The sequence below is a fragment of the Leptonotus elevatus genome, chromosome 12, assembly GCF_054856555.1.
Source record: "Leptonotus elevatus isolate MCC_2025b chromosome 12, RoL_Lele_1.0, whole genome shotgun sequence".
Classification (NCBI taxonomy): Eukaryota; Metazoa; Chordata; class Actinopteri; order Syngnathiformes; family Syngnathidae; genus Leptonotus; species Leptonotus elevatus.
This window is the reverse complement of record NC_141250.1, coordinates 18,792,753-18,817,594: the sequence shown is the minus strand read 5'-3', so window position 1 is coordinate 18,817,594 and position 24,842 is coordinate 18,792,753. Positions and strand designations below refer to the sequence as shown.

At 41.1% G+C, this 24,842-nt stretch overlaps 2 protein-coding genes across 7 annotated transcripts in view; both read left to right on the top strand.

The window, feature by feature from the left end:
* galnt13 (polypeptide N-acetylgalactosaminyltransferase 13) overlaps positions 1-13,479 on the top strand; it is a 29,698-nt gene extending 16,219 nt beyond the window's left edge. Inside the window, exons 11-14 of one of the 5 annotated variants that reach the window (XM_086091218.1) lie at positions 251-385; positions 556-585; positions 5,767-5,901; positions 10,324-13,479. In XM_086091218.1, the coding sequence (XP_085947344.1) occupies positions 251-385; positions 556-585; positions 5,767-5,901; positions 10,324-10,464 (441 nt within the window). In that variant the 3' untranslated portion in view covers positions 10,465-13,479. Of the gene's footprint in view, positions 1-250; positions 386-499; positions 586-5,766; positions 5,982-10,323 lie in introns of those variants that run through there. The other 4 variants (XM_086091213.1, XM_086091215.1, XM_086091217.1 and 1 more) reach the window with 4 other exon arrangements.
* An 8,738-nt stretch (positions 13,480-22,217) lies between these two features.
* kcnj3a (potassium inwardly rectifying channel subfamily J member 3a) overlaps positions 22,218-24,842 on the top strand; it is a 40,374-nt gene continuing 37,749 nt past the window's right edge. The window contains exons 1-3 of one of the 2 annotated variants that reach the window (XM_086090653.1): positions 22,218-22,769; positions 22,968-23,649; positions 24,589-24,805. In XM_086090653.1, the coding sequence (XP_085946779.1) occupies positions 22,969-23,649; positions 24,589-24,805 (898 nt within the window). In that variant the 5' untranslated portion in view covers positions 22,218-22,769; position 22,968. Of the gene's footprint in view, positions 22,770-22,802; positions 23,650-24,588; positions 24,806-24,842 lie in introns of those variants that run through there. The other variant, XM_086090654.1, reaches the window with a different exon arrangement.

The following is a 24,842-nucleotide window of genomic DNA, read 5'->3' as shown; positions in this document are numbered from 1 at the left end:
TTTGATAGGATAAATCGGTGAAATAGTCGTTTCTAAACATATTTGATAGCTGCAATTCGAGCCTTTATCGACCCGAACACGTTTTTAAGTATGTGGGAAGAATTTGTAATACTCTGAGGAAATCCACAAAAAGCATGGGGTGAACATGCAAACAACACACAAAAGTGCTCTCGTGGAAATGCGATATGAGGAGGCTCAATAAAAAAAAAAAAAGTGACAATGCTGATGCTTTTTGTGAACTTGATCTCAGGTCTTCTCTTACACGGCGGACAAAGAAATTCGGACGGACGACCTGTGTTTGGACGTCTCCCGCCTCAACGGGCCTGTCGTCATGCTCAAGTGTCACCACATGAAGGGCAATCAAATGTTTCAGTACGATGCTGAGGTAAGAAATGGGATCTTTTTCCTGCCTTATCTGGAAGTTGAAGAAAATATGCTTTCCTGGGGATTTGACCACCAGGTGGTGCTCAGTGTCAGTTTTATTTTTTATTTTTTTTAGCACACATTTCACTGGAGCAGCTGTTTTCTCCTATTGTGTTCTCTTCTTTCATCCAGTATATTGGCAAATGGGAATATGATTTTGAGGTAAGCAGTAGGACGCATCGCTTGAATGACATTTCCCCATTCGTGCTAGTTTGTGAATCCTACATTGTGACATATTTGCCCTTTCGCACTGTGTGGAGTCTTGGTGGTCATTAGATTAGATCATTCGCAGCGCGATCAGTCGTCAGTGCAAGCCTGTGCACCTTTTCGAATGAAGACAAATGTTTAGCACGCGGTGCGACTGCCACGGTGATGCAACGCCGTCAATTTTTTTATATACTGTATGTTCTGTAATCTTCTGTATAGTGCAATGTCAGAATGAATTAATTCGATTTGGAATGAAGATGTTTTACATGTTGTTAGAGTTATTATCATTCAAAAAGTGTGTTGCTTAATATTTTTTAATTTGACTGCATTTGTGCATAAACAACGAGACTACAAAGTGGGTCGATTTCAATTCAACGGAGGCATTTTTTTCCCCCCTGAAAAAATTACTGTAATTAAAAACAAAACAAAACAACACAAACACTGTAAGTTGACCGGATGTTTTTGCAGAAGTCTTAACTTTGATTTTGGTGAAATGAAATCTCCATGCTGAGGACAAAATATAGCAACTGTTTGTGTCTCTCCTCCACCACCTTCTCCCACTCTAAATCATATTGTAATCCATTTATTTCTTGTTCACTTGGAGACAGACGTATGACCTCAGCAAAGATCATAAACATCATCAAGTGTGTTTTGAATACAAAACAGACAAGATCAAACTAAGGAACAAAACTTGCTCAATGTTATGAAAGCGCTGTAGAGGACGTGTAGAAAAGTGTTTCCCGCCCATTTTACATCAGGAAGTCTCACAGCGTACCACCCAAGGTTATTTTAGGGAACGAAAACTAATGAAAAAACGAAAACAAAAATTAAAAAAACAATTTCGTTCACAAAATAAAATAAAAACGAAAATGCTTTTAAAAAAACGAAACCTGACTGAAACGTTTACAAAGCTAACTAAAACTAACTGTGATTATAGCAAAAATTTCCTTCGTTTTAGTCTGGCAATTAATTTAATACATGAGCCTTTGGGGAGGATTTTTAAATGTGATTTTAAGCCCCTCGTACTTGCTAGCTAGCTAGCTCCCTAGCAGGTAAACAAGCACCCGGGGAGCTAGCTAAGGAGCTAGCTAGCTAGCACCTGGGGCTAAAGCCAAACTGTGGCAGGGTTTTTACTTTCTGGAACTGGATTTGCCACCTCTATTTATTTAACCGGAATAAGGACGTTTGAAAGTGTGTCACACACAAGTGATGTCATCTAGCAGCAGCCAATGGGGTAGATGCCACAGACTTCTGACTTCCGGGTTTCACACATCAGCGCCGTTTCCGGCCACTGCTGGACGCGTTCCAACACTCGCGCCCTCTGAAATGCTTCGGACAACTGACACACAACACACTCGCACCCGTCAACGGGAACGCGCAACCGAGAGGCGCAAAGGCGGAAGCGCACGCACTGGGACGCGACAAACATGTCGCAAACCGGAAGCGGAAATAAAGCTGATGTGTGAAACCCGGAAGTCAGAAGTCCCGCCTCCTCCGTGGCATATACCCTAATCCCTCATCCGTTGTATTCAACGGTGAATTAATCCACACCAGAGATTTGAATGAAGCTGGTGCTTATTCAAATATTTGTCACCTGTGCTATCGTTTTTTCTATTCTACTGTGTCCGTAAGATGCACTTTAAAGTAGGATACAGTTACAACCAGGTTTGGGAGGGTTACTTTTAAAATGTAATCCATTACAGTTACAAGTTACCTGCTAAAAAATGTATGCATGATAATTTGATATCTGTTATAAATGTGCAATAAAAAAAATCTAGGTTTTCATAAAAAATTAAATGAAATTAAAAAAAAAAAGTTAAACTAATAGAAATAGTTCACATGAATTTTTGACGTCTATAGTCGTCAATGGCAGTGAGTGAGTAAATATAAAAAAGGGAAATAATTCACATAATCACACATCACCGCTCGCTAACTATTTATTTTTAGCCCACTTGTGCCCGGCAGTGGCTGGGGTCCTGGGGTGGCTCCATTAACCATTTACTCGTCCCGCTCACTTTTCTCTCTTTAAATTCAACGAAATTCACAAAATGTACTTGTTTTCACCTTGGGTTACAATTCAGTTGCTTGAGATTTATCAGTCACATATTGTCTACGGTAGCTGTAAAATCTACGAGGGAGGGGTAGGGAGTGATGCGAATCCCTCAAGAACTTTGATATTTTGCACACCGCAGGAGCGGAGACACAAAGGTCCCTCAAGGACTTTGATTGATCAGACCAGACGTTGTGTAGAAGCGCTTTATTTTTGAAATGGCACTAGGAGGTATTAAATGTTCCTTGGAGTATTGAACAGCAGTTTGCTGACGATTTTGAGAGGCATGATTCCTGAGAGATCGTTGATATTTGTTGTGCAAATGGGGGAGGGCTATCATTTCACATAGAATGAATACGAGAACTCTTATTTTGGAGAAGGCACAAATCGGGCCTTTTTAAAATTTATTTATTTTGTTCTTTTTTTTGAGAGAGAGCTTTTTTTTTTTTTAAAGAGAAACACAATTCCGCATATAAGAATTCTCAACATGTTGTTAATCAGATAATTGATTTTCTAAAGAAAACATGAATTTAAAACAGTTCGTTGGTTTGACTGCGGAGATGGAAGAAAAGTTGTCTTGTTTCGACTTCCCTCAAACCATGAGCCAATTGATATTTCTCAGCCAATCGGGCTCCCTTAAGAATATTTAATCAATGGGATCACACATCTGAAGAAGAAAACCTTTACATTTGAGTTGGTTCGAGAAGGTTGGCTTTTGGACCCCCACAGACATTGCGCTGCCCGCCCGCCTATGTTTTTCTGAGTTTTAACCGATATTTCTATCAACCGAAGAAAATGAATTCCAAGCAAAGTTTAGCTGCTGTTGGGGCGACGTATATCTGTCTTTTGGACTGTGAAAGTGGGTTGAAGGGTGGCCTTTCCAGCAGAAAAGGATAATGAGCAGCACCTTGATTGTAAGAATGCCCCGCAGCGTTCACCCTCCTGCTGTCACTCAACCACCAGCAGACACATTACCTTCCAAATCTGGAATATCACGGCGGTTACGCACTCCCATCTGAATATCATGGTAGACTAAGTGCTGTTAATGTCATCGAAATGGGTCCAGTCTCCAGCTGATATGCTTTCAGCCATGTCCAAGACCCAAAGCATTTCAGCTCTTGGTAATTGACAAACTTGGAGCCGACGTGTGTCTGGGGGACATTCGGAACGACTTTGAGGTGACCCACTTGTAAGCGGAGTCTGGGCCAAGCTCCTTTTGAATCAAAGGGAAGCATCATTTCGAGTATTTCGATGACCAGGATTAGTCAACAGGTGTCAAGTGTCTATCTAAAGAAATCTTTTATTCATGGTCAAAATTAGTGATAGACCGATGTTTTTTTCAACTTCTAGTAGCCGAGTAGACCGATAACCGATATTCCAAGCCGATATTCATTTGCAGTAAAAAATAAAATATTTGCGTCCAAAAAAAAAAAAATCTTAATTTCTTTTTAAATATAAAGAATTGACAGACAGCTTTGTTTAAAAAAATAAAAATAAAATGCTAAATTAAAAACTAAGCAAATAAATAGTTCCCTAAGGTTTTCTACTGTAAATAAAGTTTTCCAAAATGTTAACATCATTTCTTAATTTGTTAATTTAAAAAAATCAATAAATAAAAAGTGTAAAGAGTTTCCAGTGTCAGCATTATTTATACAAAGTGGAAATTTAAAGAAATCCATAAATGAAAAGTTCCCTGTATCTCACTGAGCAAAATGTGAATGTAGCTCATTTGAGCTTTTCGTCAGGGTTTGTAAAAAAGGTTCGCAGACAGTGAAAAATCGTCTGAACATGTTCGAAATGTCTTTGCGACAAGTAAAAACTCTCTGTGAACATCTTACAAATCTGATAAAAACCCTAAATTCACTACGTTTGCAAGCATTCACAGTTTTTTCGGCCTTCAGATTCGTAAAAAGGCCGATGCCGGTATTTGTAAAAATCCGATAATCGGCCCAACTGATAATCGGTCTATCCCTCGTTAATATTCATTATTTTATTGAAAATATTCGAAAGATGTTGAAATGCATACATTAGGTTTAGGGTTGTGTAAAAATATCAATGCATTGCCTCTCAATTCGATATCAACAAGTTCTCTGAATCAACTCGACAGAATGGCGACCGAAGCAAGCAGCGCCGGCGTGAAACCAGTGCCTTCATCTCTTAATTCTAAAGTTTTCAGTCATTTGGGATTCCCGTGTCAATCACAACACAGGAAACAGACAAAAGCTTGTTCTTGTGTAAGCTGTACCGCGCACATTTAAAGTACTGCAGTACCACAACAAACGAGCGATTCCTACTTACTACTGAATCAAAATCAAAGCATTTATCCAATATCAATTTGAATCGGATTGAAACCTAAAGAATCAAAATGGAAATGGAATGGTGAGGTTCTTAACAACACACGACGAAGCCCTAATGGATCTTATTTCAAGCCCTGAGAAGAAAAACATACGGAAGCATATTGCTCGACAAGCAGAAAAGTTGATGAGCCAGAACTGCTTCACAACCATCCCACCTTTCTCTTTCTGTAAGATGAATACAAAAATAAAATCAATCAAATGATTTCCCTTGAGCTGCGACTGTATATGAAGGCGTCGCTTCATCCCTTGAGGCCTGTGACTTCCAAAGCTTATTTACAGCGAGCGCACGTCCAACAGTTCAGTGCATACGATCATTTCCAAATAGCAATTCCATGACACACCAATCCTTCCGATTAACCCCCGTAGGGTAAATATTTGCATAAATAACACACATTAACCTCCAATGGCTGTGACCTTTGTGTTCTTTGACAAGAAAGCTATTAAAACCCTTTAAATACATTGAAATGTGTGGTCCATTAGTGAGGGTCTCATGTTGATTTGCATGTTTTTGCATACGGAATGTAAAAGCTTTGGTGCAAGCGTTTTATTGACAAACAATAAAACGGACACTAAAATCTTGTTACCAATTGTAAAAAAATTTTGTAGTTTAAACTGATGGGGCAATTATTATTATTATTATTATTATTATTATTTTTGACAATCTCCTTATTTCGTGTGAAAATGTCCTGAAAATAACGCTGACTTCCCTCCCCGTTTTGCTCGCCGCAGAAGCACACCTTCCTCCACATTATCACCCAGTCATGTCTGACCATCAGCCGCCTCGAGGACGGCACCTACGGCCCCACTGTGGAGTACTGTAACAACAGTCCCCTTCAGGCCTGGAACCTGTACAACTTCACACGGGTGGAGGTCGCTAGGCGCCTCTACTACAGCCCCACTGATTATTTTCTTTAGGCTTCCGCCTGGTCTGGAAGGCTCTCGAGGTGAGCAGCATTGTAGAGATAAGAAGCGGTAGAGTAGAAGCAGTAGTTGTTTGTCGTTTCTAGTAGAATGGTAGTTTGGGTTGCCAACATACAGTGGGCACAATTGGGGTTTGGTGCCTTGGGAATCGCACCTCGACAGTGCAGATGAGTTTTTAGACGACAATTTTCCTTGTAAAGAGCAGATTTGACCGTTCAACAATCTCCAGCAAAAAGTAGGATGAGCTGAAATACTTCCTGTTTTCATTCTTTAGTCAAATTAACAAGTTGAAATTAAATAGTGTGCTACCATTTAGTGGTAAGGAGTGGAATTACATCCAAAACAAACCGGAGTCAGATCAAAAATATGGAGTGGATCATTGTACGGTATTTGTTTCTATGCCTGTCTTCCAAAATAGGTCTTAACTTGAAACTGATATGTGACACAAAAAAAAGTTTGGGGTCTGCTGTACTGTGCTGAAAAATATGAAAGATGAATCATCCTCAACTTGACTTTCATCAACTGATTGTTGACAACTGCAAATGTTGGTATCGATCCGATATCAAGTAAATATCGCTGATATCGATATTGACGTGATATATATATATATATATATATATATATATATATATATATATATATATATATATATATATATATATATATATATATATATATATATATATATATATATATATAGCTGGTAGCTGTATCATCAAATTGCTAAATCACAATTAATTTTCAACCTTTAAGTGTTGTGTTGTTTAGTTTTTAAGCAAAGCACAAATTCAGGACAAAGTTTGTTGATAAATAGAAAATATTTTATCAATGTTTTTTCCCCCCATCAACATTATTTGGTTTTACTTTCTTAAACAAAGTGCACAAAGTGATAATAGGAAAACAAATGTAAACAAATTACTTAACAAGTACTGTTCAGAAACTAAAAATACAAAAAAACATTTGCAATCTCAGCCACCAAACCGTGTGATATGCGCTCTCGTTGGCGTTTGTGGCGAGAACGGATCCACGCAAAGCCTGTTTTGGTGAGGTCGATCTACAAGTACTAGACAGTCAGAATGAATGGTTCGAGGAAGCATTAAGGAGCCTTTACTGATGACCCTCGATGCAGAAGGCACAGGAGCACATCAAGCGATGACAGATGTCCCATTGAGATGGTTCAGCATGTACGATGCTATCCGCAAGACCTTTTGTTGGTCTTTACGCTAAATTAGATCTCATTTGACATTTGTTTTCCCATCATAAATATTTCATGTCGAAAATTCACTGGCTCTGCCAGCGAGTGAGCGACGGTGGAGGGCGTGTTTATTTTTAGCTCATTCTTGTTTGTGTGCGAGGCTGATTGAAAAAGGGGGCTGACCATTGTTTACAAGTTCCTTTGAAGTGATCCTTCATTTTGCACCGTGCCTTTTGTGGACCAGGCCCTTTAGGCCTCTCGGCTATTGGCAGCTGTGCACACTGTACGCCGTGCGCTTGTTCTAAAACCAACCGATCCCAATTATCAGCAGCATCCTGCCTGCTCATTTACATGCAGCATTCGTCTGTTGTTGTCTTTCCAGCCAGGTGTCTACGCAGCTCTGTTTACCCCCTGCCGCGTTACCGGGAGACTGAATGCTGTTTTGTTGCGCCGTAAAAAAAGGGAACGAGAAAAGAAAGAGCAATTTCACCGGCTGCGTTTTTGTGTCCAGGCTGGGTAAATTGGGTAAGGGTCTCCCCCATGGCTGCGAGTGTGTGTCAGAGTTGCAGTCGTGAAGTGACCTGCTGTTTTGATGGCCCGAATTGCTTTTCACTCTTAGTTCCTTGTACCATAGCCAGAACAACAAGAAGGGAGTGCTCGGAACGCCGCGCCATTAGAACCGGCGAGGTTGTCGGTCGGCACCGGCGCGGAGACAAAGGAACTCCCCGTTTCCCGCAGAGCAGCTCTTTCCCTAAAGTCGACACGAGTGCACGTTACGCAGCAAAGCCTTTTCGGCGGGTCCTGTGAGCTGCCGGGCGACGGGAGGATAATGTTCCTCAGCTGGGGCTTATGGTCAGAACCTGTCCTCATTTAATTAGCCAGTCTCAGCTGCGCACACATTCAGCCGCTCGCTCAAAAGACACTGCTCGGTTCGCCGGGAGGCTGAGATGAGTTTTCTCTTCCCCAAGAGGGGACATGAAATAATTATGAGCAAAGGACAGGACCCTCCACATTTATTTATTTATTTATTTCTAAACCTAGAAAGATTTCTCTCTCTCTGCTGCAAGATTCCTCTGCCATCTCCATCTCGAGGATACTGCTCTCATTATTGCAGAAAAGCCTCCATGAAGGCCTTTTAAAATTACATTCTGGAGGCAGTCAACATCACAGCACTCGTAGACTTTTTTTGTGGCAAACAGTAGCTACTATTTAAAAACTTTTTTTGAAACATAGGAAAACCTCGGGGCTTAGAAATTAAATAGTTGCGTGAATTTGTTCTTAAATGGACCGATCCTCTACTTGGGTCAATTTGACCCAACTTTGATTCAAGAAATGTGTCTTTTACTGTAAAACAACTCATAAATATTGGTCAGATCCTTTACTTGGGTGAAAAAATTGGGACATTTTGTATAAAACAAGCCAGAAAGTTGGGTCAAACTTGACACATAAAGTGGATTGGTCCATTTTTGATCCATAATTGGGTTACCTTTGACCCGAGTGTTAAATTGAATATATTTTCTATACCACGTACCTCTACATGTCATGCGAAAGTAACACATAGCCCGGCCTATAAAGCATCTCAAATCATCTTTCCCCATTAATATTAATGGAAAGGCCATTAATCTGTTCCAGCCTACCAAAAAAACTAACCAAAAACTTCCCAATATAACTTTTAATAATAAATAAGTCATCGGCATCCCTGCCTTGTTTCTGCCACAGCGCTGATTGCCACAATGTGGTTATACAAACCCAAATAGCACACCCATATTTATTTTTTAACCTTAGCGGGGATCTGTGTTCTACTGAGTGCTTTTTTTCCCTTTTTAGTTTTTGAGGGGGTTATTCGGAAGGTGTGTGATGCTGTGCAACACCTGCTCTCTTTGTTCTTCTGTTTGAACAAACTTCTTTGTAGCCCGGCAGAGGTTAGGCTCTTGTGTTTTATGACCCAAGTGCAAACATAGCTCAAGTGTCTCTGTGTGCACATTGGTTCGAGTCATCTCCCAACAGTCCAGGCGCAATCTCACTTTAATGAAGAAGTCAAAACACAATCTTGCGTTAATGAAGAACCGAAATGGCAGTTTGATCATGCTGGCGCCACACCGTCACATCTGCAGGAAGGAAAAAAGTGATCAACTTTATATTGGCCAATTATGTTAAACACACGAGGTGCCTAGCGATGTTTAAGTATACACTGTGAATGATATTTACACCAGATTGTAAAAAGTCAAACGAACTCGGGAAGAGATTAAACAAAAAGTGCATTATTGCAAAAATGCCCAAACTACAATGATGTGCAAATAGTATGCGGTCTTCCACATAGTTTTTTTTTTTTTTTTTGTGTCTAAATTTTTTTTCTTGAGTAGTGCCACTGCTTGTGATTCTGTCAAGTGAAGCTACTCCAGCGGGGACTGAAATTGTGAATTACTTCTGAGAGAATTCACTTAAATGCTCCGTTCAGCTTGTTCGCGGGCCCCTGAGCTCAAGACATTCTCATGCTGCGCTTAAACTTAACTCATCACATCAGCTCTGTTTTTCTCGTCTGGACATTTTAAAAGCACTTATTCCCTCCTCTGGTGCATGTGAGAGAAATGACAGCAGGAAAGAGAGGCCGGTTGAGGACAATATGGAGAGGAGGAGCAGGTCAATTTGAGGTCGAAAGAGTTTGAGTATAAATGAACTTACTACCTAACTGATAAAAAAAAAAAATGGTGTCATGCCCCCCCCCCCCCTTTTTTTAGTCCCGGTAGAGTGGCTGTCATGATGTATTTTGACACCCCTGATTTAAATGGTGAATCTTCAGCCTAAACATACTCCCGCTCAAACAATCCCTTTTTCCTACAGCCATGTTAGATGTGTGATTGACAGTCAGTGTGGGAGAGAGACGGCCGATACAGTTAGCTGGCAGCGCCCGCGCCTGCGTTGGCTCACCGTAGTAAATATGGCATCAAAACAGCGACATTTGGAACAGCTCAGTGATACATCGCCAAGCCCGCCGTTGGCAGTTTGTGTTGTCACTATGCATCGAGTGGTTTTGGGGGTCCACTGCATCGGCAATTACGAACCTTTCAGGGTGGGCGTCAATTATGCCAGTATTTTCGCTGTAATTTGTCTTCCCGCCAAATTGAGCTGGGATAAACCCGCATGCGTCGATCTTCTTCTTCTCTCTCCAGAGACTCACCTTGCTGCACGTGAACAGCAACCAGTGTTTGGACATGCCCTTGGAGGAGGACAAGATGGTCCCCACCCTGAGGGACTGCAGCGGAAGCCGCTCCCAGCAGTGGCTGCTCCGCAACATGACCCTGAGTCTCTGATTCGTCCGCCACTGCCGTTCCTAGCAGCAAGTCCAGGTTCTTCATGCCTTCATCGGGTGGCTTCAGCCTTACGCCACTTGCTAATTGCCTCCGGTCGTCATTTATAGAGGAGCCTGTAGCATCGGGTCATCTTGCAATATGGAGGATTTTCCTTTTACAGCTCACTTCAGGTTCAAGGGGTGTTGCCCTTCGGGCTACATAACGAGCCGCAGAACTGGCAATTGAATCTGCTGCTAGGTGTACAAACGCTGCTAGTAAAACCACTGCTTAGCTGCTGGGCAAGCGATGGCAACAAGGAGCGTCTGTATTTAAATGTGCAAGATTTTAATTCCGCTGATATCGTGGTACAATCCTTTAAACAACACAATCCTTGTTGATGTAAAAGTAAATCATCCTCCTTTCATATCAGTGATTTGCAGTCAAGTGAAACTGTTAACTGTGCAGGGAACATAGGAAATTGAAGGCTGATATCAACGTCCATATTTGACAAATCCCCCCCCCCCAAAATATCTGCTAATGATGTATCAGCTTTATTTTATATCATTGTTGGTGCGAGAATATACACCAGGGTTTTTCCTGTGTGCAAAATTCAGAGGCGGCCACCTCCACCTAATTTGCTCGCCACCTCCAGCCTGAGCCCTTCATATCGCTCATTTGAACTCGGCAGCAACGCATTTTAACTGCAGCTGTAGTGCTGCGCCATTATGGAGGCGCTGTAACAACAGCAGTGCACCGGAAAGACCTGAAGCAACAACCGAAGAAGAAACAGCGTTCTTTTTTTTTTGTGTTAAACTTTAATGTAACGAAGAAGAAACCGATTCATGGAGCAACGTTTGCACACGCCCATTTCCTGGTTGCGAGGCAGAGGTGGCGCGCTCCAGCCATCGTCAAAGTCATAAAAGCAAAGTATATACAATAAACATAATAGGGTTTTACAACAATGCTGAACTATATTTACAGTTTAATACGTACGGATGGATGATTTTTTTAATGATTGTTGTTAAAAAATGGCAAAAAATTAATGGCAACTTTGTATTCATATAATTTCAAATTTCTAGTCTCTGATCGTAAAATGGCTGCCACAGGGCGGCCGATAATGGTATCGAGTACCTTAAAAATAATGGTCAGGGTGATACCACCACCTCTGCCTCGTTTTGAGCCAGGAAAAGATTAAAACACTTTGAATGTTAAGGTTTGACAGGTTGGAACCCAAAGCAGCAAGGGACTGTTGTAATAAAGTAAGTAATAAAATAAAACAGTTTAAAGGGACTACACCACGGTATTTTAAGCCCTTCCACAGTTAACTATAGGCATATAATGATGGAATCTTACCTTTGACACAATGGCGATGTCATTTCTTATGAAATATGAGTTATTTCCGTGGCTATTTTTCTTACCCGGAAGTCAAACACTCGGTTCAGTAAAACCCCGCCTCTCTGCCGCGCCCCTCTCATGACGTCACCCACGAAACAAACAGATAGGTTCTAAGCCGATTTTTGAAATGGATTGTAAATTTCACGGGCGGTGCGGGGGTGGGGCCGCACGCAATGACGTCAAACCGTGCCAACAGCTCGTTTTCCCAGGTTGGGAGGGGCTGGTGCTTGGAGAGCAGAATAACCTAGAATTTCTCATACAGGGGAGGAAAACACAACTTTGGTCATGTTTTTGGTGAGGAATTAGCATTAGCTCCAAAAAGTCCCTTTAAAACAAAAGCGAAATCACCAGGAAATGAAAAATGCAACCAAACAGGTGAGAAAAAATGAACTAACTGAAAATGATGGTGCGAGGAAGCCAGGTGAAAGACAACGAAAGAAGCAGACAAGGAAAATATTAGCCTTACTATGACAAGGAAGATGCTCAAAATTCGCAGAATGACAAAACGTCCCATTGGCTCACACAAAAGAAACAATCTGATGTCTTCCTGGTGTGCACGGCGAGCACACCAGGAAGTGATTGGGAGCTCCCTGGTGCTCGCCAGCTTGCTAACTCCGCCCAGGTAACCGCGCCCCATAAGGTAAAAGCAAACTGACAGAAAAAAAACAAAACTCCGACAGGACTTTGGGTGAAAAATGTCTCTGGGTAAGCATTTCCCGCGGCGACGTTTGAGTGACGTTTAAAGGTAGTTGTTGCTAGGAGATGCACGGTGAACCTTTTTAGAACATATCGTGGAGAAGTGTCTTACGAGCTCCCCGAAGCACAGCTGTAATTAAAAAGTCAGCAGTCGATCCAGTTGTCCTTATGCGACTTAGAAAATTTTTTCAGCCTGCTACTCAACTACATGTCTGCTTTTAATTACTATGAGGGTCAGCCCGCCTATATTTGATTAATACATCAACAACTTCAGTAATGTATGCGCCCTGGAGGCACGTCAGTTCAAAAAACGGGTGCAGATATGAATGAATGAAAAGCGTAAAAAAATACAATAAAATCTGAAGTGTTTATTGACATTGCACTCTGTTACAGAGACAGTGGATGGTATTTACTTTTGCAAAAAGTCAGGATGTAAGAAAATTCTGTGATTTGCTGTAACAGCGGCCTCAAGTAATTTTGGTGAGCGTTCCAAAATGGACGTCTCTGTTTCCCCCCCTCAGGATACAAAAATTTGTGGTAATTGTTTATTAGATGAAACAAAGTCTGTACAAGTTTAACTCTGAATAAATATTTGTCTCCTTCAAACATTTTCAACTCGGGCGCTGAATAATACCTTTGAATGGCTGTGCCTTCTACAATATTTCTTTACAGGTGTGTTTGTTTGAAAACAAACAATCCGTTTCACAGAAAGGTGAGCTAATGAATGCTGCTTGATGACTGAATCCCTGCTAAATGCCTACTTGGCATTTAGATTAAAATTCAGTCACTGTTGTCATAACACTCTCATTGATTATTATTGTTTGTTTTTTAATTTGCTAAATTGCATGGTGTTATAATTAGGATGTATTGTTTCAGTGTACTGGTCCTAAAGTGACGTATGTTTGTACTGTCTGACTTTTTGGAGAAAAATAAAGCTATCATTTAAAAAAAAAAGAAAAACTTGAATTAGCCTCTCTGTCCCTCCACGATTGTTCTTGTGCAGCAATGGCAACCCAATCCTGGAACTTTTCTGACATACCTTGTTTAAATGACTTAAAAGTCAGGCAGCTGCGTTATTTTCAACACAACCGTGTCGGTAGGAGCGAGAAGTGAAACAAATTTCCTGGCATTCTGGTGTTCACCATTTTCACAGGTGTCGCCCTGTCACAAATCTTGCGCTGGCAGAATATTGGCAGAATGCCCACAAAAATGACGGCAAATTAGTGACCCCATTAAAAGTCTGCGCTGTTTATACAAAACATTTAGCTGGGGGAAAAAGCGTGTGTGTGTTGGGGGGGGGGGGGGGGTACTGTTTCAGTGTGCCAAACCTACTTGTCAGGAAATAGAAAATCATACTTTTCTCACAGTTTTTTATTTTATTTATTTTTTAAAGGTAGCACTAAAGACTTTTGCCGTTTGAATTGCTCCCCCATAACGCTCTCTCTACTTTACAAGGTAAACCTCTCCAAAGTGGCGGAATTGCGGCACTATTAATAGACGCTCAGAGCTGACAACACATCAGTGCCTCACCTTGCTCCCTACAGGCGCTCTGTTGGGACTCGCTGCGGTTTTAAACAGCCTCACATCTGTAGGAAGCAAAACCCAGGCTGGTTAACTAGGCCTGCGAGGATAAGATATAGCCGGTCTGTAAGCTGGACCAGGGGGGTCCATTAAGGGTGCAATGCTTTGAAATAATAGCCCTAATGGAGGCCTTATCTCGGACTTTGCTTGGCTCACTGGGGCTCTTGCCAAGGTGGAGCATGATCACAGTGTCTCACCATGGTGACTGAACGCTTCTCGGTTATATAAAGCATGAGCTCATATTTGAAAAGGAATGATAGCAGGGGTGGCCGAGTTCGGGCCTTGAAAGCCACTATCCAGCCTGTTTTCCAGGTCTCCCTCCTTCAGCGCAGCTGAATCTAATCTTCAAAGTGAGAATAAAAACAGATGTAAAAAAAACGTGTTCAAAAATTAAACACAATTTTTAAAAAATAAATATATACATAAATACATAAAGTAAAAAAAAAAAAAAAAAATGAGATTCAAAAAATTAAAATACATATAAAAATAAATGTCAAAATAAATACAAAACTAAAGATAGGCCCGCTCACTCGACCATTGAAAGGCAGTTTGCAATGGCGGAGCACAACCCAAGACACGCTTAGGACCGCCCCCTCATTTGAATAACATTTCGACCTGACAAAGCTTCTGCAGCATGAAATAAATAAATGTGAGAGCAGAGCATTTTTATTTATTGGTTGATATTTATTTCCATTTATTTATTTATTTTTGTATTTGTACTTTTATTAATTTATATATATATATATATATATATATATATATATATATATATATATATATATATATATATATATATATATATATATATATATATATATATATATATATATATATATATATATATATATATATATATATATATATATATATATATAGTTGTTTTTATTTCCGTTTATATATTTTTTATTGTATTTTTGATATCCGTTTTTATTTTCGCGTTTATTCATTTATTTATTTATGTAGTCGTTTATTTATTTTTAATGTTGGCAGTTTCGGTCCTCCATAAATCCCCAAATTTTATTTGTCTTTCATTTCCATCAATATAACAAATAAAATATAAATATAAGGTCTAATGAATGTTTTGAGTTGACTTCTTCTTTGACAGCTGGCAAGGTGAACGTTGACTGCCCTGCATGTAAAGAGATACGGATCAGTCTGCTCCATTGATGAATGCCACCTTATTTACGGCTCAGTCGATGGCTGCCTACAAAACCAATATCAGCCAATAAGAGTGTCATTGATAAATAGGTTTATCCTTCAGTAAGGTGATTTTAGCACACAAGTTGTGGCTTTCAAAACAGAAACCACCATTAGCACATGGTCTCTGATTTATAGTAAAATATGCCATACAATCCATACGCAATATGGATTACACACTTTTTCATTTGATTGTTTTATGTGAGGTAAGTCAGAAAAGTTCCAGGACTGCGGTCACGAAATTTATATTTCACAACAAAACTAACCTACAAGTTCGACAAAGAGATCCCATGGCTTCTGCTTTGTTCATTGCACGAGAAGAGGCGAAGAGGCGAGGCACATTTCAGCCGCTAGCCAGCAAACTGGACGTCACTTTCTCTGGCTATGCAACATAACCTCGATAGATACAACTGTAGATTCCATACAATAAATCAAAGTAAACTGGTGTTGTTGTTTTTAATGCCCATCCTTAAATGTCATAAAACACACGGAGGAAATGAATTGTTGACATGCCTATCCAGGTCACAGCTGCAGCTGAATGGAACCTCCTCATTGTCTCGCTAAGCTGTTCCCATTAGACCGCTGTCTGTGCTGACCCCCCTTTAAATACTTTTCGTGCCTCAGCTTCAAACACCGCTGTACATTTTGTGTCCAATCTCACCAATTGTCCCTGATGTGCTTGATTGTATGAGGTGCGGGCTGAATCTCCCGGCTTCAATATAACAGGGTCCATCAACTAAGTGAATCCCATCATGAGCAGAAGCAGGTCAGGAGGGAGGAAGGATAATCAAAAACAATCTGCACCATTTTTCTATTGGCTCCACAGCCAACATCTTGCAACTAATTGTCGATCCAGAGAAGCTGCATTTAAAAATAAGAAGACACCGATAAGCTTCTTAATACAATGTACACATGAATATTCACAAAGTATTGTCAACGTGTCCATGTTCTGTCAATTTCGCAAACACACCTGCACATCTAAGGCCAAAGCATCATTTTGTGGCATATGCTCTTGTGCAATTCTCTATTGATTTGAAAATTGGAAGTGGCCCTTACAAGCGCCTCCAATCTGATAATCTCCATTATGTGACAAAAGCAGTGATTAGGTTGAGGGGCCGTGCTGCTTTCAGCGTAAATTGTGCCGTAATCAATCCGTCATCGGCCTCCAAGAGCTTTGCCTCAAAAGCTGACTTGCTATTTTTGACATCTAATAAGATGTGGTTCGGCAGCGCAAGGGGAATGCTGCACTAGTGCAATACTTTCATGAATTTCCCAACGTTAATATGGAACTACAACACCTCCACCTTTTTTGTTTGTTTGCTTTTTTTTTTTTTTTTATCAGTCGCCCCACCACCATGCGTCCATTTAGTTGTTCTGTCTGTCACTATACGTTGCTGGCATAGACAGAGGAACACAGATACAGTACGTTAACCTGCATGTAAGAAATTTGGTGACATTGGAATGTTAAATAACAATGTGTCAAAGCATACTGGTTGGCAATATTAAAAGGTAGAAATCAATAACAAAACAAAGTCAGACGGACGTTTAGTGGCTTAATGAAAGCAGACGTTTTATTTTGTCCCGAGGTGAAGATTACAACGGAAGCTGGAAAATGAGAGAAGATTGACCGATATGATTGCCGATCCACTCGGCGAATGACCTCCAATGATGGCTGATTCTGAGAGGAGCACAAGTGCATCTCATGTTCTACTTCGCTCTGATTGGATTAATAAATCAATTCCGTCCACATCCGCCCATCAGGGGCTCACTCGGGCTATTTTTATGAAATAGGTTACAGACCAACGTCGGAGTATTTGTCATTATTGGCTGACAAAAGTTGGACTGTGCTCCCAGAATTGCTTCAAGAAGACGCTTACTGACAGTAAAGAAGGTTGGACAATGAAAAGCAAATAGATAGAAGCAGACATCCGACAATCTACGCATAGCCAAAAGATGACGGTCTGAATATCAACGCAGCCATGAAGAAGAACTATCTGCCAAGTGTCAATGTATGTGCTTGTCCCCCACCAAAAAGGCTCCAAAAACAAAAAAAACGTCACAAACTAACATCTTGCTTGACTTTCTTGTATACCCGATGAAGTGTTTATACAAGACCACCATTTTTAGGGCGGGCTTAAACTGCCGTCGAGTAAACTTGTGCTACCCGTTCGCAACCCAGTTTTACGTCATCATTAACCATACGCGAGCTTCACCAACAGGGGATAAACACAAAACAATCCCGTTTGTGTCACAATGGACAAATTTGCTTCCCCCGCTTTTAGAGCTAATCTGCATAGAGTCCCGTTTAGGGCAGCGTGTGTCACATCAGCTGCCTCGAGGCGTGTGACAAGAACAAGCCCCAGCATGGACCTCCTCCTTGTATTCAGCTGTCACAGACACACCGCCAGTGGGGGTTCAGTGAAAGGTGTGTTGAAAATACTTCTATTCAGCAAATGAAAGAAAAGGAAGGCACACTAAAGCACATTTTTGTTTCATTAAGATTACTGTATTTGTTTTGATCACGCTTAATGGCAGATTAACTCATTCGCTGCCATCGACGGCTATCGACGTCAAAAATTCATTTGAACGCACGCACATACAAAAAATAAATAAATATATATATATATATATATATTAAAAAAATAAAAAATAAAATAAAAAAAGAGCAATGATGATGACATTACCGAATGAACAATACTGAGTTCTTTAAAAAAAATAAAAAAAATAATAATTCATTTGAACTAATTCTATTAGTTTAACATGTTTCCCACTTTTGTTAACAAGAGTATGAATACCTAGAATTTTTTGTTATTTATATATTTTTTTATCATAATTAATCGCATAACTTCACTAGTTAACTCACAATGAATCACAAATTTTATATCTGTTCTAAATGCACAATAAAAATGTTTTTCTAGGTTTTCATACTCTTGTTAACAAAAGTGGGAAAAAATGTTAAACTAATAGAAATAGTTCCAATTTATTTTTTTTACGTCTATAGCCGTTTAATGGCAGCGAATAAGTTAAAAAATAAATAAAGAAGACATTGCTCACCAGTTGCACAGAATTTAATGAGTTCATTCACTGTATACTTACTCCTGCACTTATTCAAATTTAAAGTAACAATCTCTTGTCAGGCTAGCTTTTGGCATCATATGTACGGGATGCTGTCATTTTCAGGTCAGTGACACTGTATCTCATCATAAATGTGAGAAAAGTCAATTATGTCACACGTCGGGATGCTTATTATTATCACCTGGTTTGAGAACCCATTTGAGGGATTGTGCAATTGACCGTCTGCCTGCCCTAAATGCATTCCACCTATGCGTGGGCATGAGATAATTGGAAGACACTTCTAATGAGTATATCGGCAGAGAGCTGCCACTGCAGCCTGCCCGTTGGTCAGTCCTGACTAATAGCCCTATTTTTTGCTCTGCAAATATGTGAATATCCTCTTCCCCCCCCCAACAATGCTCGCCGGATGACCCACTTCGCCCCTCGCAAGTCATTATAAAAAGTTGTGCTCAACTGTAACGTTCACCTGACAATTAGGATGACCTGCTGTCTGAAGAAGTGCGTCAACATTTCTCCAAGCTGCGACGCAATCTTTTATTTGGGTCTCCAAACTCCAATTTGGACTGTTTGGTGTCAGACTGAACAATAGATAAAACCAAAAAAAAACAAAAAAGAGAGGAGGCTTTGGCTCATAGGAGGCTTTGTCGGGTATTGATTGTGAGACAACTGATCCAAATATTGCATAAAAATAGCTCGAAAATCAACCCATCGAGGTTGACATTTAACCAAATAAACAACTGAGGACGGAGCCGTGTGGATGCGCAAGTCACTTTGATTGTTTATTGATTTATTAATCTGCGACTGGAATGGTTTCTTCTTTCCCCGTGCATCTCCATGGAAACCGGTTTCTTGTTAGATATCTAAGCGGCCGTTATTATTGATTTATTGATTAGGTGACAATGGCGTTCGCAAAGAGCAACACTGCCACAACACACTGGTTGACAAAAAGGTACATCAGCATGATAGAGTCTTGTTCTTTGTCGTGCGTCTTTGACAGTGCAAAATCTATACATACATTATCTCTTTGAGTGTATACTTCAATTTGTCCAACTTCAAGTGCTGCCATTACAGTATGCGATCGTAATCGTAACGCGATCGTTGTGTGCAGCCACATACGGGGCTAATCTCAATTCTAAAATGGTGCGTCGCTGCCATCTGTGGGCGTGAAATCACGTCTTTGGCACAGTGCACATTAACATCCGGATATATTGTATGCAACATATACATACATTTATAAATATGTAACCAAAAGGCATGAAACTTTTTAAGGTTCCTACTGCGTAGCTATTTGTGGGTTATCCAAGTGCCCACTTCATGATGTAGATGTGTGCGACTAATATTCCAACAGTAATGTCAAACCGCAAACTAGTGATGGCAAACTTACTAGCTTCCAGCTCATAGCACGCCGCACGTCTTGCCAACGCAGCCTGCCATTTTTTTTTTAAAAATCAGACGCCTACTAATTGTTATGCCCCTCCTGCACAATAGGTGGCGCTATGTACCACAATAAATTGTAATCCACCTCAATAGGAGTCTGGAGGAGAAGAATCTCCCACACATTCTTGGCAATGTCATGTTGGTTTCTCCGTGAGACGTGAGTGATTGTTTAAAATAAATGTTATGTTCCGAATAGTGTGCTATAATCCATCCATCCATTTCCTGAACCGCTTATTCCTCACAAGGGTCGCGGGGGCACTGGAGACTACATGTGCTATAATATGTATTGAAACATATTTCAACATTTAGAGACTCTGATTGAAATGAATTGTTTATAAAACAGTATTTGACATAAACTTTGGATACCCATAAGTGTCCTCGCTCATAGCAAGTAGCGATAGTAGCTACTTGTTAATAAAATTGTGTGTGAAGTGGAATTTTTGCAAACTGAGCTACGTTATTTTATTTTTTTATTTTTATTTTTTTAAGAGCTCAGTATTGTTCATTCGGAAATGTCATCATTGCTTTTTTTTTTTTTAAATAAATATATATATATATATATATATATATATATATATATATATATATATATATATATATATATTTTTTTTTTTTGTGTGTGTGTGAACTACGTTATATGGTCGGGCGACTATGGTTTCAGTTGGATTTTAGTTGAAGTTGAGTTAAAGCAGACAGAATACGAGCACAAATGAAACTGGACAAAAACTGAGACTAAATTTGAGCCTTGGTCCCAATTCTAGACTGAGGAAAAGAAGAGGAAGAAGAAGGATCAACTTTTTTTTGTGTGTGTCAAGTACCCAGTTTGTCTGTACTGACGAGCTTTAGTCCGGTAAATCCTTTGTGGCCTGTTTTCCTTTGTGAGCGTTACATTCGGCACCTTGTCTCCAGAGATCTCATCGTGTTTTTTTTCCCCGCAACCTGAGCACTCTGCTCGGCCAGGACCTTGCGTGAAGGCTTAATGGAATAATGCTGGTGCATGCTCCCATGGGAATTGGGGGGGGGGGGGGGGGGGGGTCATTAGAGGTTGTTTTGCACAGGTGATTCAACAGCAGCTGTAAACACGGTGCATTTGAAACCAGAGATGACAGGTCTGCTTGGCAACACGTACAGTAAATGTTAGTGGATTTAGGAAAGTGATGTTAAAACACCGGATTTTTCTCATCGGGTAAAGAGATCTTATAAATGTTTTTAAAACTAATTGCCCCCCAAAAAATAAATTTGTACAGTTCCTCGGTACAAGAAGAATATATGTTAATGATTGCTTATAAAATGTGATGAAGTAGATGATGGCCCTTTGCATTCAGATTTTTTTTTATTTCACCAGTCTTGTCTCCAGTCCAGGATGTCTTGCAACCCCCTTGCCCTGAGATATTAATAAAATTGATCGCTTGTTGTCACATGTAGGACACAGCCTGCACTTGCCAACAATTCCTCAGTGATCCTGCAGGCCTCTTCGGAGCCTCCCTGACCTGTTTTTGTCTCATCTTTTCATCCATTTTGGAAGGACATCAAGTCCTCAGCAATGTCACTGTGATTCCATATTTTCTTTTTCTTTCTCTGTGCTCCCCCGTATATGCAACGCCGCGGGACTTTTTTTGTGCCCTCCCCTTCTTTTGGACAATAAAATCCCTTATGTGCTTTGTGAGCTTTTTACTAAGCGTAGCTTTTGCCGTAGGGTGCGAAATAACTCAACCCCAAATTCAAAACACCCCGAAAGTGCTCACATTGGGGAGTCCAGGTTTTCTGGAAAAAGCATGCTGACCAATTTTTTTTCCCCACTTCTCTGCAAATTATAGAAACTGAACGTTATTATAAACAAAGAACCCTATTCGAGTGACATGCATTTCTGATACAGTATAATGAACCCAAGATAAATGATTTTAAAATAAATTCTACCATCCGTGACCTGCAAATCTAGTGTAACTCAATTGAAGTATTTTTTAAGATGACATGAAAATAATGATTAAAATGAAAAAGTGTGGACCCCCTCGTGGCTGCATGTGTTTACAGAACTCACATTCAAACTCATGTTGAATAAAATAAAATAAAAGTTTTCAACAAACTAACTTGCTTAAAAAAGGCATATAAAAAAACTACTGTAACCAAACCAGTTGTTTTATTAGGTTTTTCCTGGCTTTTTTTTCTCTTCCCGCTGACGATTTTGTGTTCACGTTGATTGCCATTTCGAACATCTACTTCCTAAGTTCACACTGTTAACAGTAAACGATCCCCTAATCAATTAGAATTAATCACTGCACTTTTTGTGACATTGTGTTGTTCCACACCGTTTCCCCGTTACCTCCCACCCTCCCTGCCTGCCTGCATTGTGCCACCGCCAGAAGTCAGTGAACGCATCACTGGCAGCGTGTGCGAGTGCGCAGGAGCAGCGCGCCGAGAAGAAGTCAGATGGAAAGAAAGCAGCAGAGGAGGAGGAGGAGGACATCATCATGAGAGTCCACTCGACGTTTGCCTGAAAGAGGAGAGCAGGAGAAAGTGGACTAACTAAAGCATTTGGATCATTGGACGCATGTTTCCACCTGTCCAGTCCAAAGCAGGACGGCAGAAAGAGAGCGAGAGCGAGAGCGAAGTCTGCGGCAGCGATTGCGCGCCGATCTTTTCCCGAATCCTGGAAATCGAGCTCATCATTACGCGGTGCTTTTAAGGACTGCGCGGAAGAAGCGCGTGGAATTCGATTTGGGACTATTGCGTTTGAGCAAGTTCTGTTCTTGTGATGAGGACGCCACAAGAAGTGGACACGTTAGCTTGTCGTGCGTAATTTGTTGTTTTTGTTTCCCGTCCTTCGCCGTGTCTCGTATGGCTTCCCTCGGCTGGCTTGTGAAAGTACACGCGCCCTGGTGATTATTTCATGGCTGTGGGGCGCAACGGGAGCCGCGCGTGGAGAAAGAGGACGGTGTGAGCAGAAGGCAAGCGAGGCAGCGCACTTTCCACCCCCCCCCCCCCTCCTTTTCTTTTCTTTTCGTCTTTGCGCACGGACACTGGAGGAGGAGGCAGAGGAGGAGGCGGAGGAGGCGGCAACTCGCACCAGCGGACTTTTATTTGTACTGTCTTCTCACCGTTATTATCATTATTATTTTCTCACTGCATCTTGTTTTCTTCCGTAGTATGTCTGCACTCCGAAAGAAATTCGGGGACGATTACCAGGTAGTGACCACCTCATCCAGCGGCTCTGGCTTCGGCAACCAGGCGCCGGCGGAGAAGAAGCGCAAGCGGCAGCGCTTCGTGGACAAGAACGGCCGCTGCAACGTCCAGCATGGCAACCTGGTGGGCGAGACGAGCAGATACCTCTCGGACCTGTTCACCACCCTGGTGGATCTGAAATGGCGCTGGAACCTCTTCATCTTCATCCTCACCTACACGGTGGCCTGGCTCTTCATGGCGTCCATGTGGTGGTTCATCGCCTACTTACGCGGGGACCTGAACAAGGCGCACAACGACAAGTACACGCCGTGCGTGGCCAACGTGTACAACTTTCCCTCCGCTTTCCTCTTCTTCATCGAGACCGAGGCCACCATCGGCTACGGCTACCGCTACATCACGGACAAGTGCCCCGAGGGCATCATCCTCTTCCTCTTTCAGTCCATCCTGGGCTCCATCGTGGACGCCTTCCTCATCGGCTGCATGTTCATCAAGATGTCCCAGCCCAAGAAAAGGGCCGAGACGCTCATGTTCAGCGAGCACGCGGCAATCTCCATGCGTGACGGCAAACTCACGCTCATGTTCCGGGTGGGAAACCTGCGCAACAGCCATATGGTGTCCGCGCAGATCCGCTGCAAACTGCTCAAAGTAAGTCAGCCAAGTCTTTTTACGGTCGCACTGGATGAGTGGTGGAAAGTAACCAAGTATAAATACTTTATTGTAAACAAAAGAGCTGAAGCTCAAGCGGATGTTGGCACGAGAGACCTGCTTAATAACATTTTTACAGCTCGATTGCATGTGTTGTTGATATCTGTAATTCAAATTTGCCACGGCCATTTGAGATATCCGTAAGTATTTCAAATATCTGCAATATAATTTTGTCGGCAACACTGGGGGGAATAGCGCTTCCGATTATATTTTTAAAAAATCATCGAAGGAGTTTCCACATAATTGTTCTTTTTTTTTTTTTTAAGCATTAAGAAATATTATTGGCCAAGTCAAGTCATGTATCTTATTGAATTTTGGTTAGGTCTACATAATTTATTATGGTTATTTTATTCAACTAAAGTTTTAGGTTTGGAACTTGATTTACTTGTGTTGAAATTCACTTTTTACAGTTTAGATCTATTAAAACTTGGCCATGGCAAATACACACCTACATAATCTTTAATTATTTTTGAAATGTGGAAGGAAACCAGAGAAAACCCACGCAAGCAAAGGGAGAACATGCAAATTCCACACAGGAAGGTCAGCAAACAGATTTGAACCCACAACCTTTGAGGCGGTTGTGCTAATTAAAATTAAAAGAAGAACGACAAAACAGGAAGTATTTCAACAGCCTAGTTTTTGTAGAAAACTATTGAACATCATCTGCTGAAATCCTGCTTTTTACGCTAACAGAAAGCAACAGTTGTAGGTTCATTTTATATTGTACATCATCGGGGGTGATTATTGATGTATATTGTGAGATTAGAAGTTAAATTTGTTAGTTGGGTCCTTATCTACAGTAATTTGTCATGTCATCATTTAGTCATATCCATCCATCCATCCACCCGACCATGTAATTCCTTGTTTCCTCCCCCTCAGTCTCGGCAGACCCCCGAAGGCGAGTTCCTTCCCCTGGACCAGTTGGAGCTGGATGTCGGCTTCAGCACGGGGGCGGACCAACTCTTTCTAGTCTCGCCGCTCACAATCTGTCACGTGATCGACACTAAAAGCCCCTTCTACGACCTCTCGCAGAGGTCCATGCAAACGGAGCAGTTTGAAATTGTGGTGATACTGGAGGGCATCGTGGAGACCACGGGTGAGTCTGCGCCAGGATTTTGTTTGCTTTGCCTTGA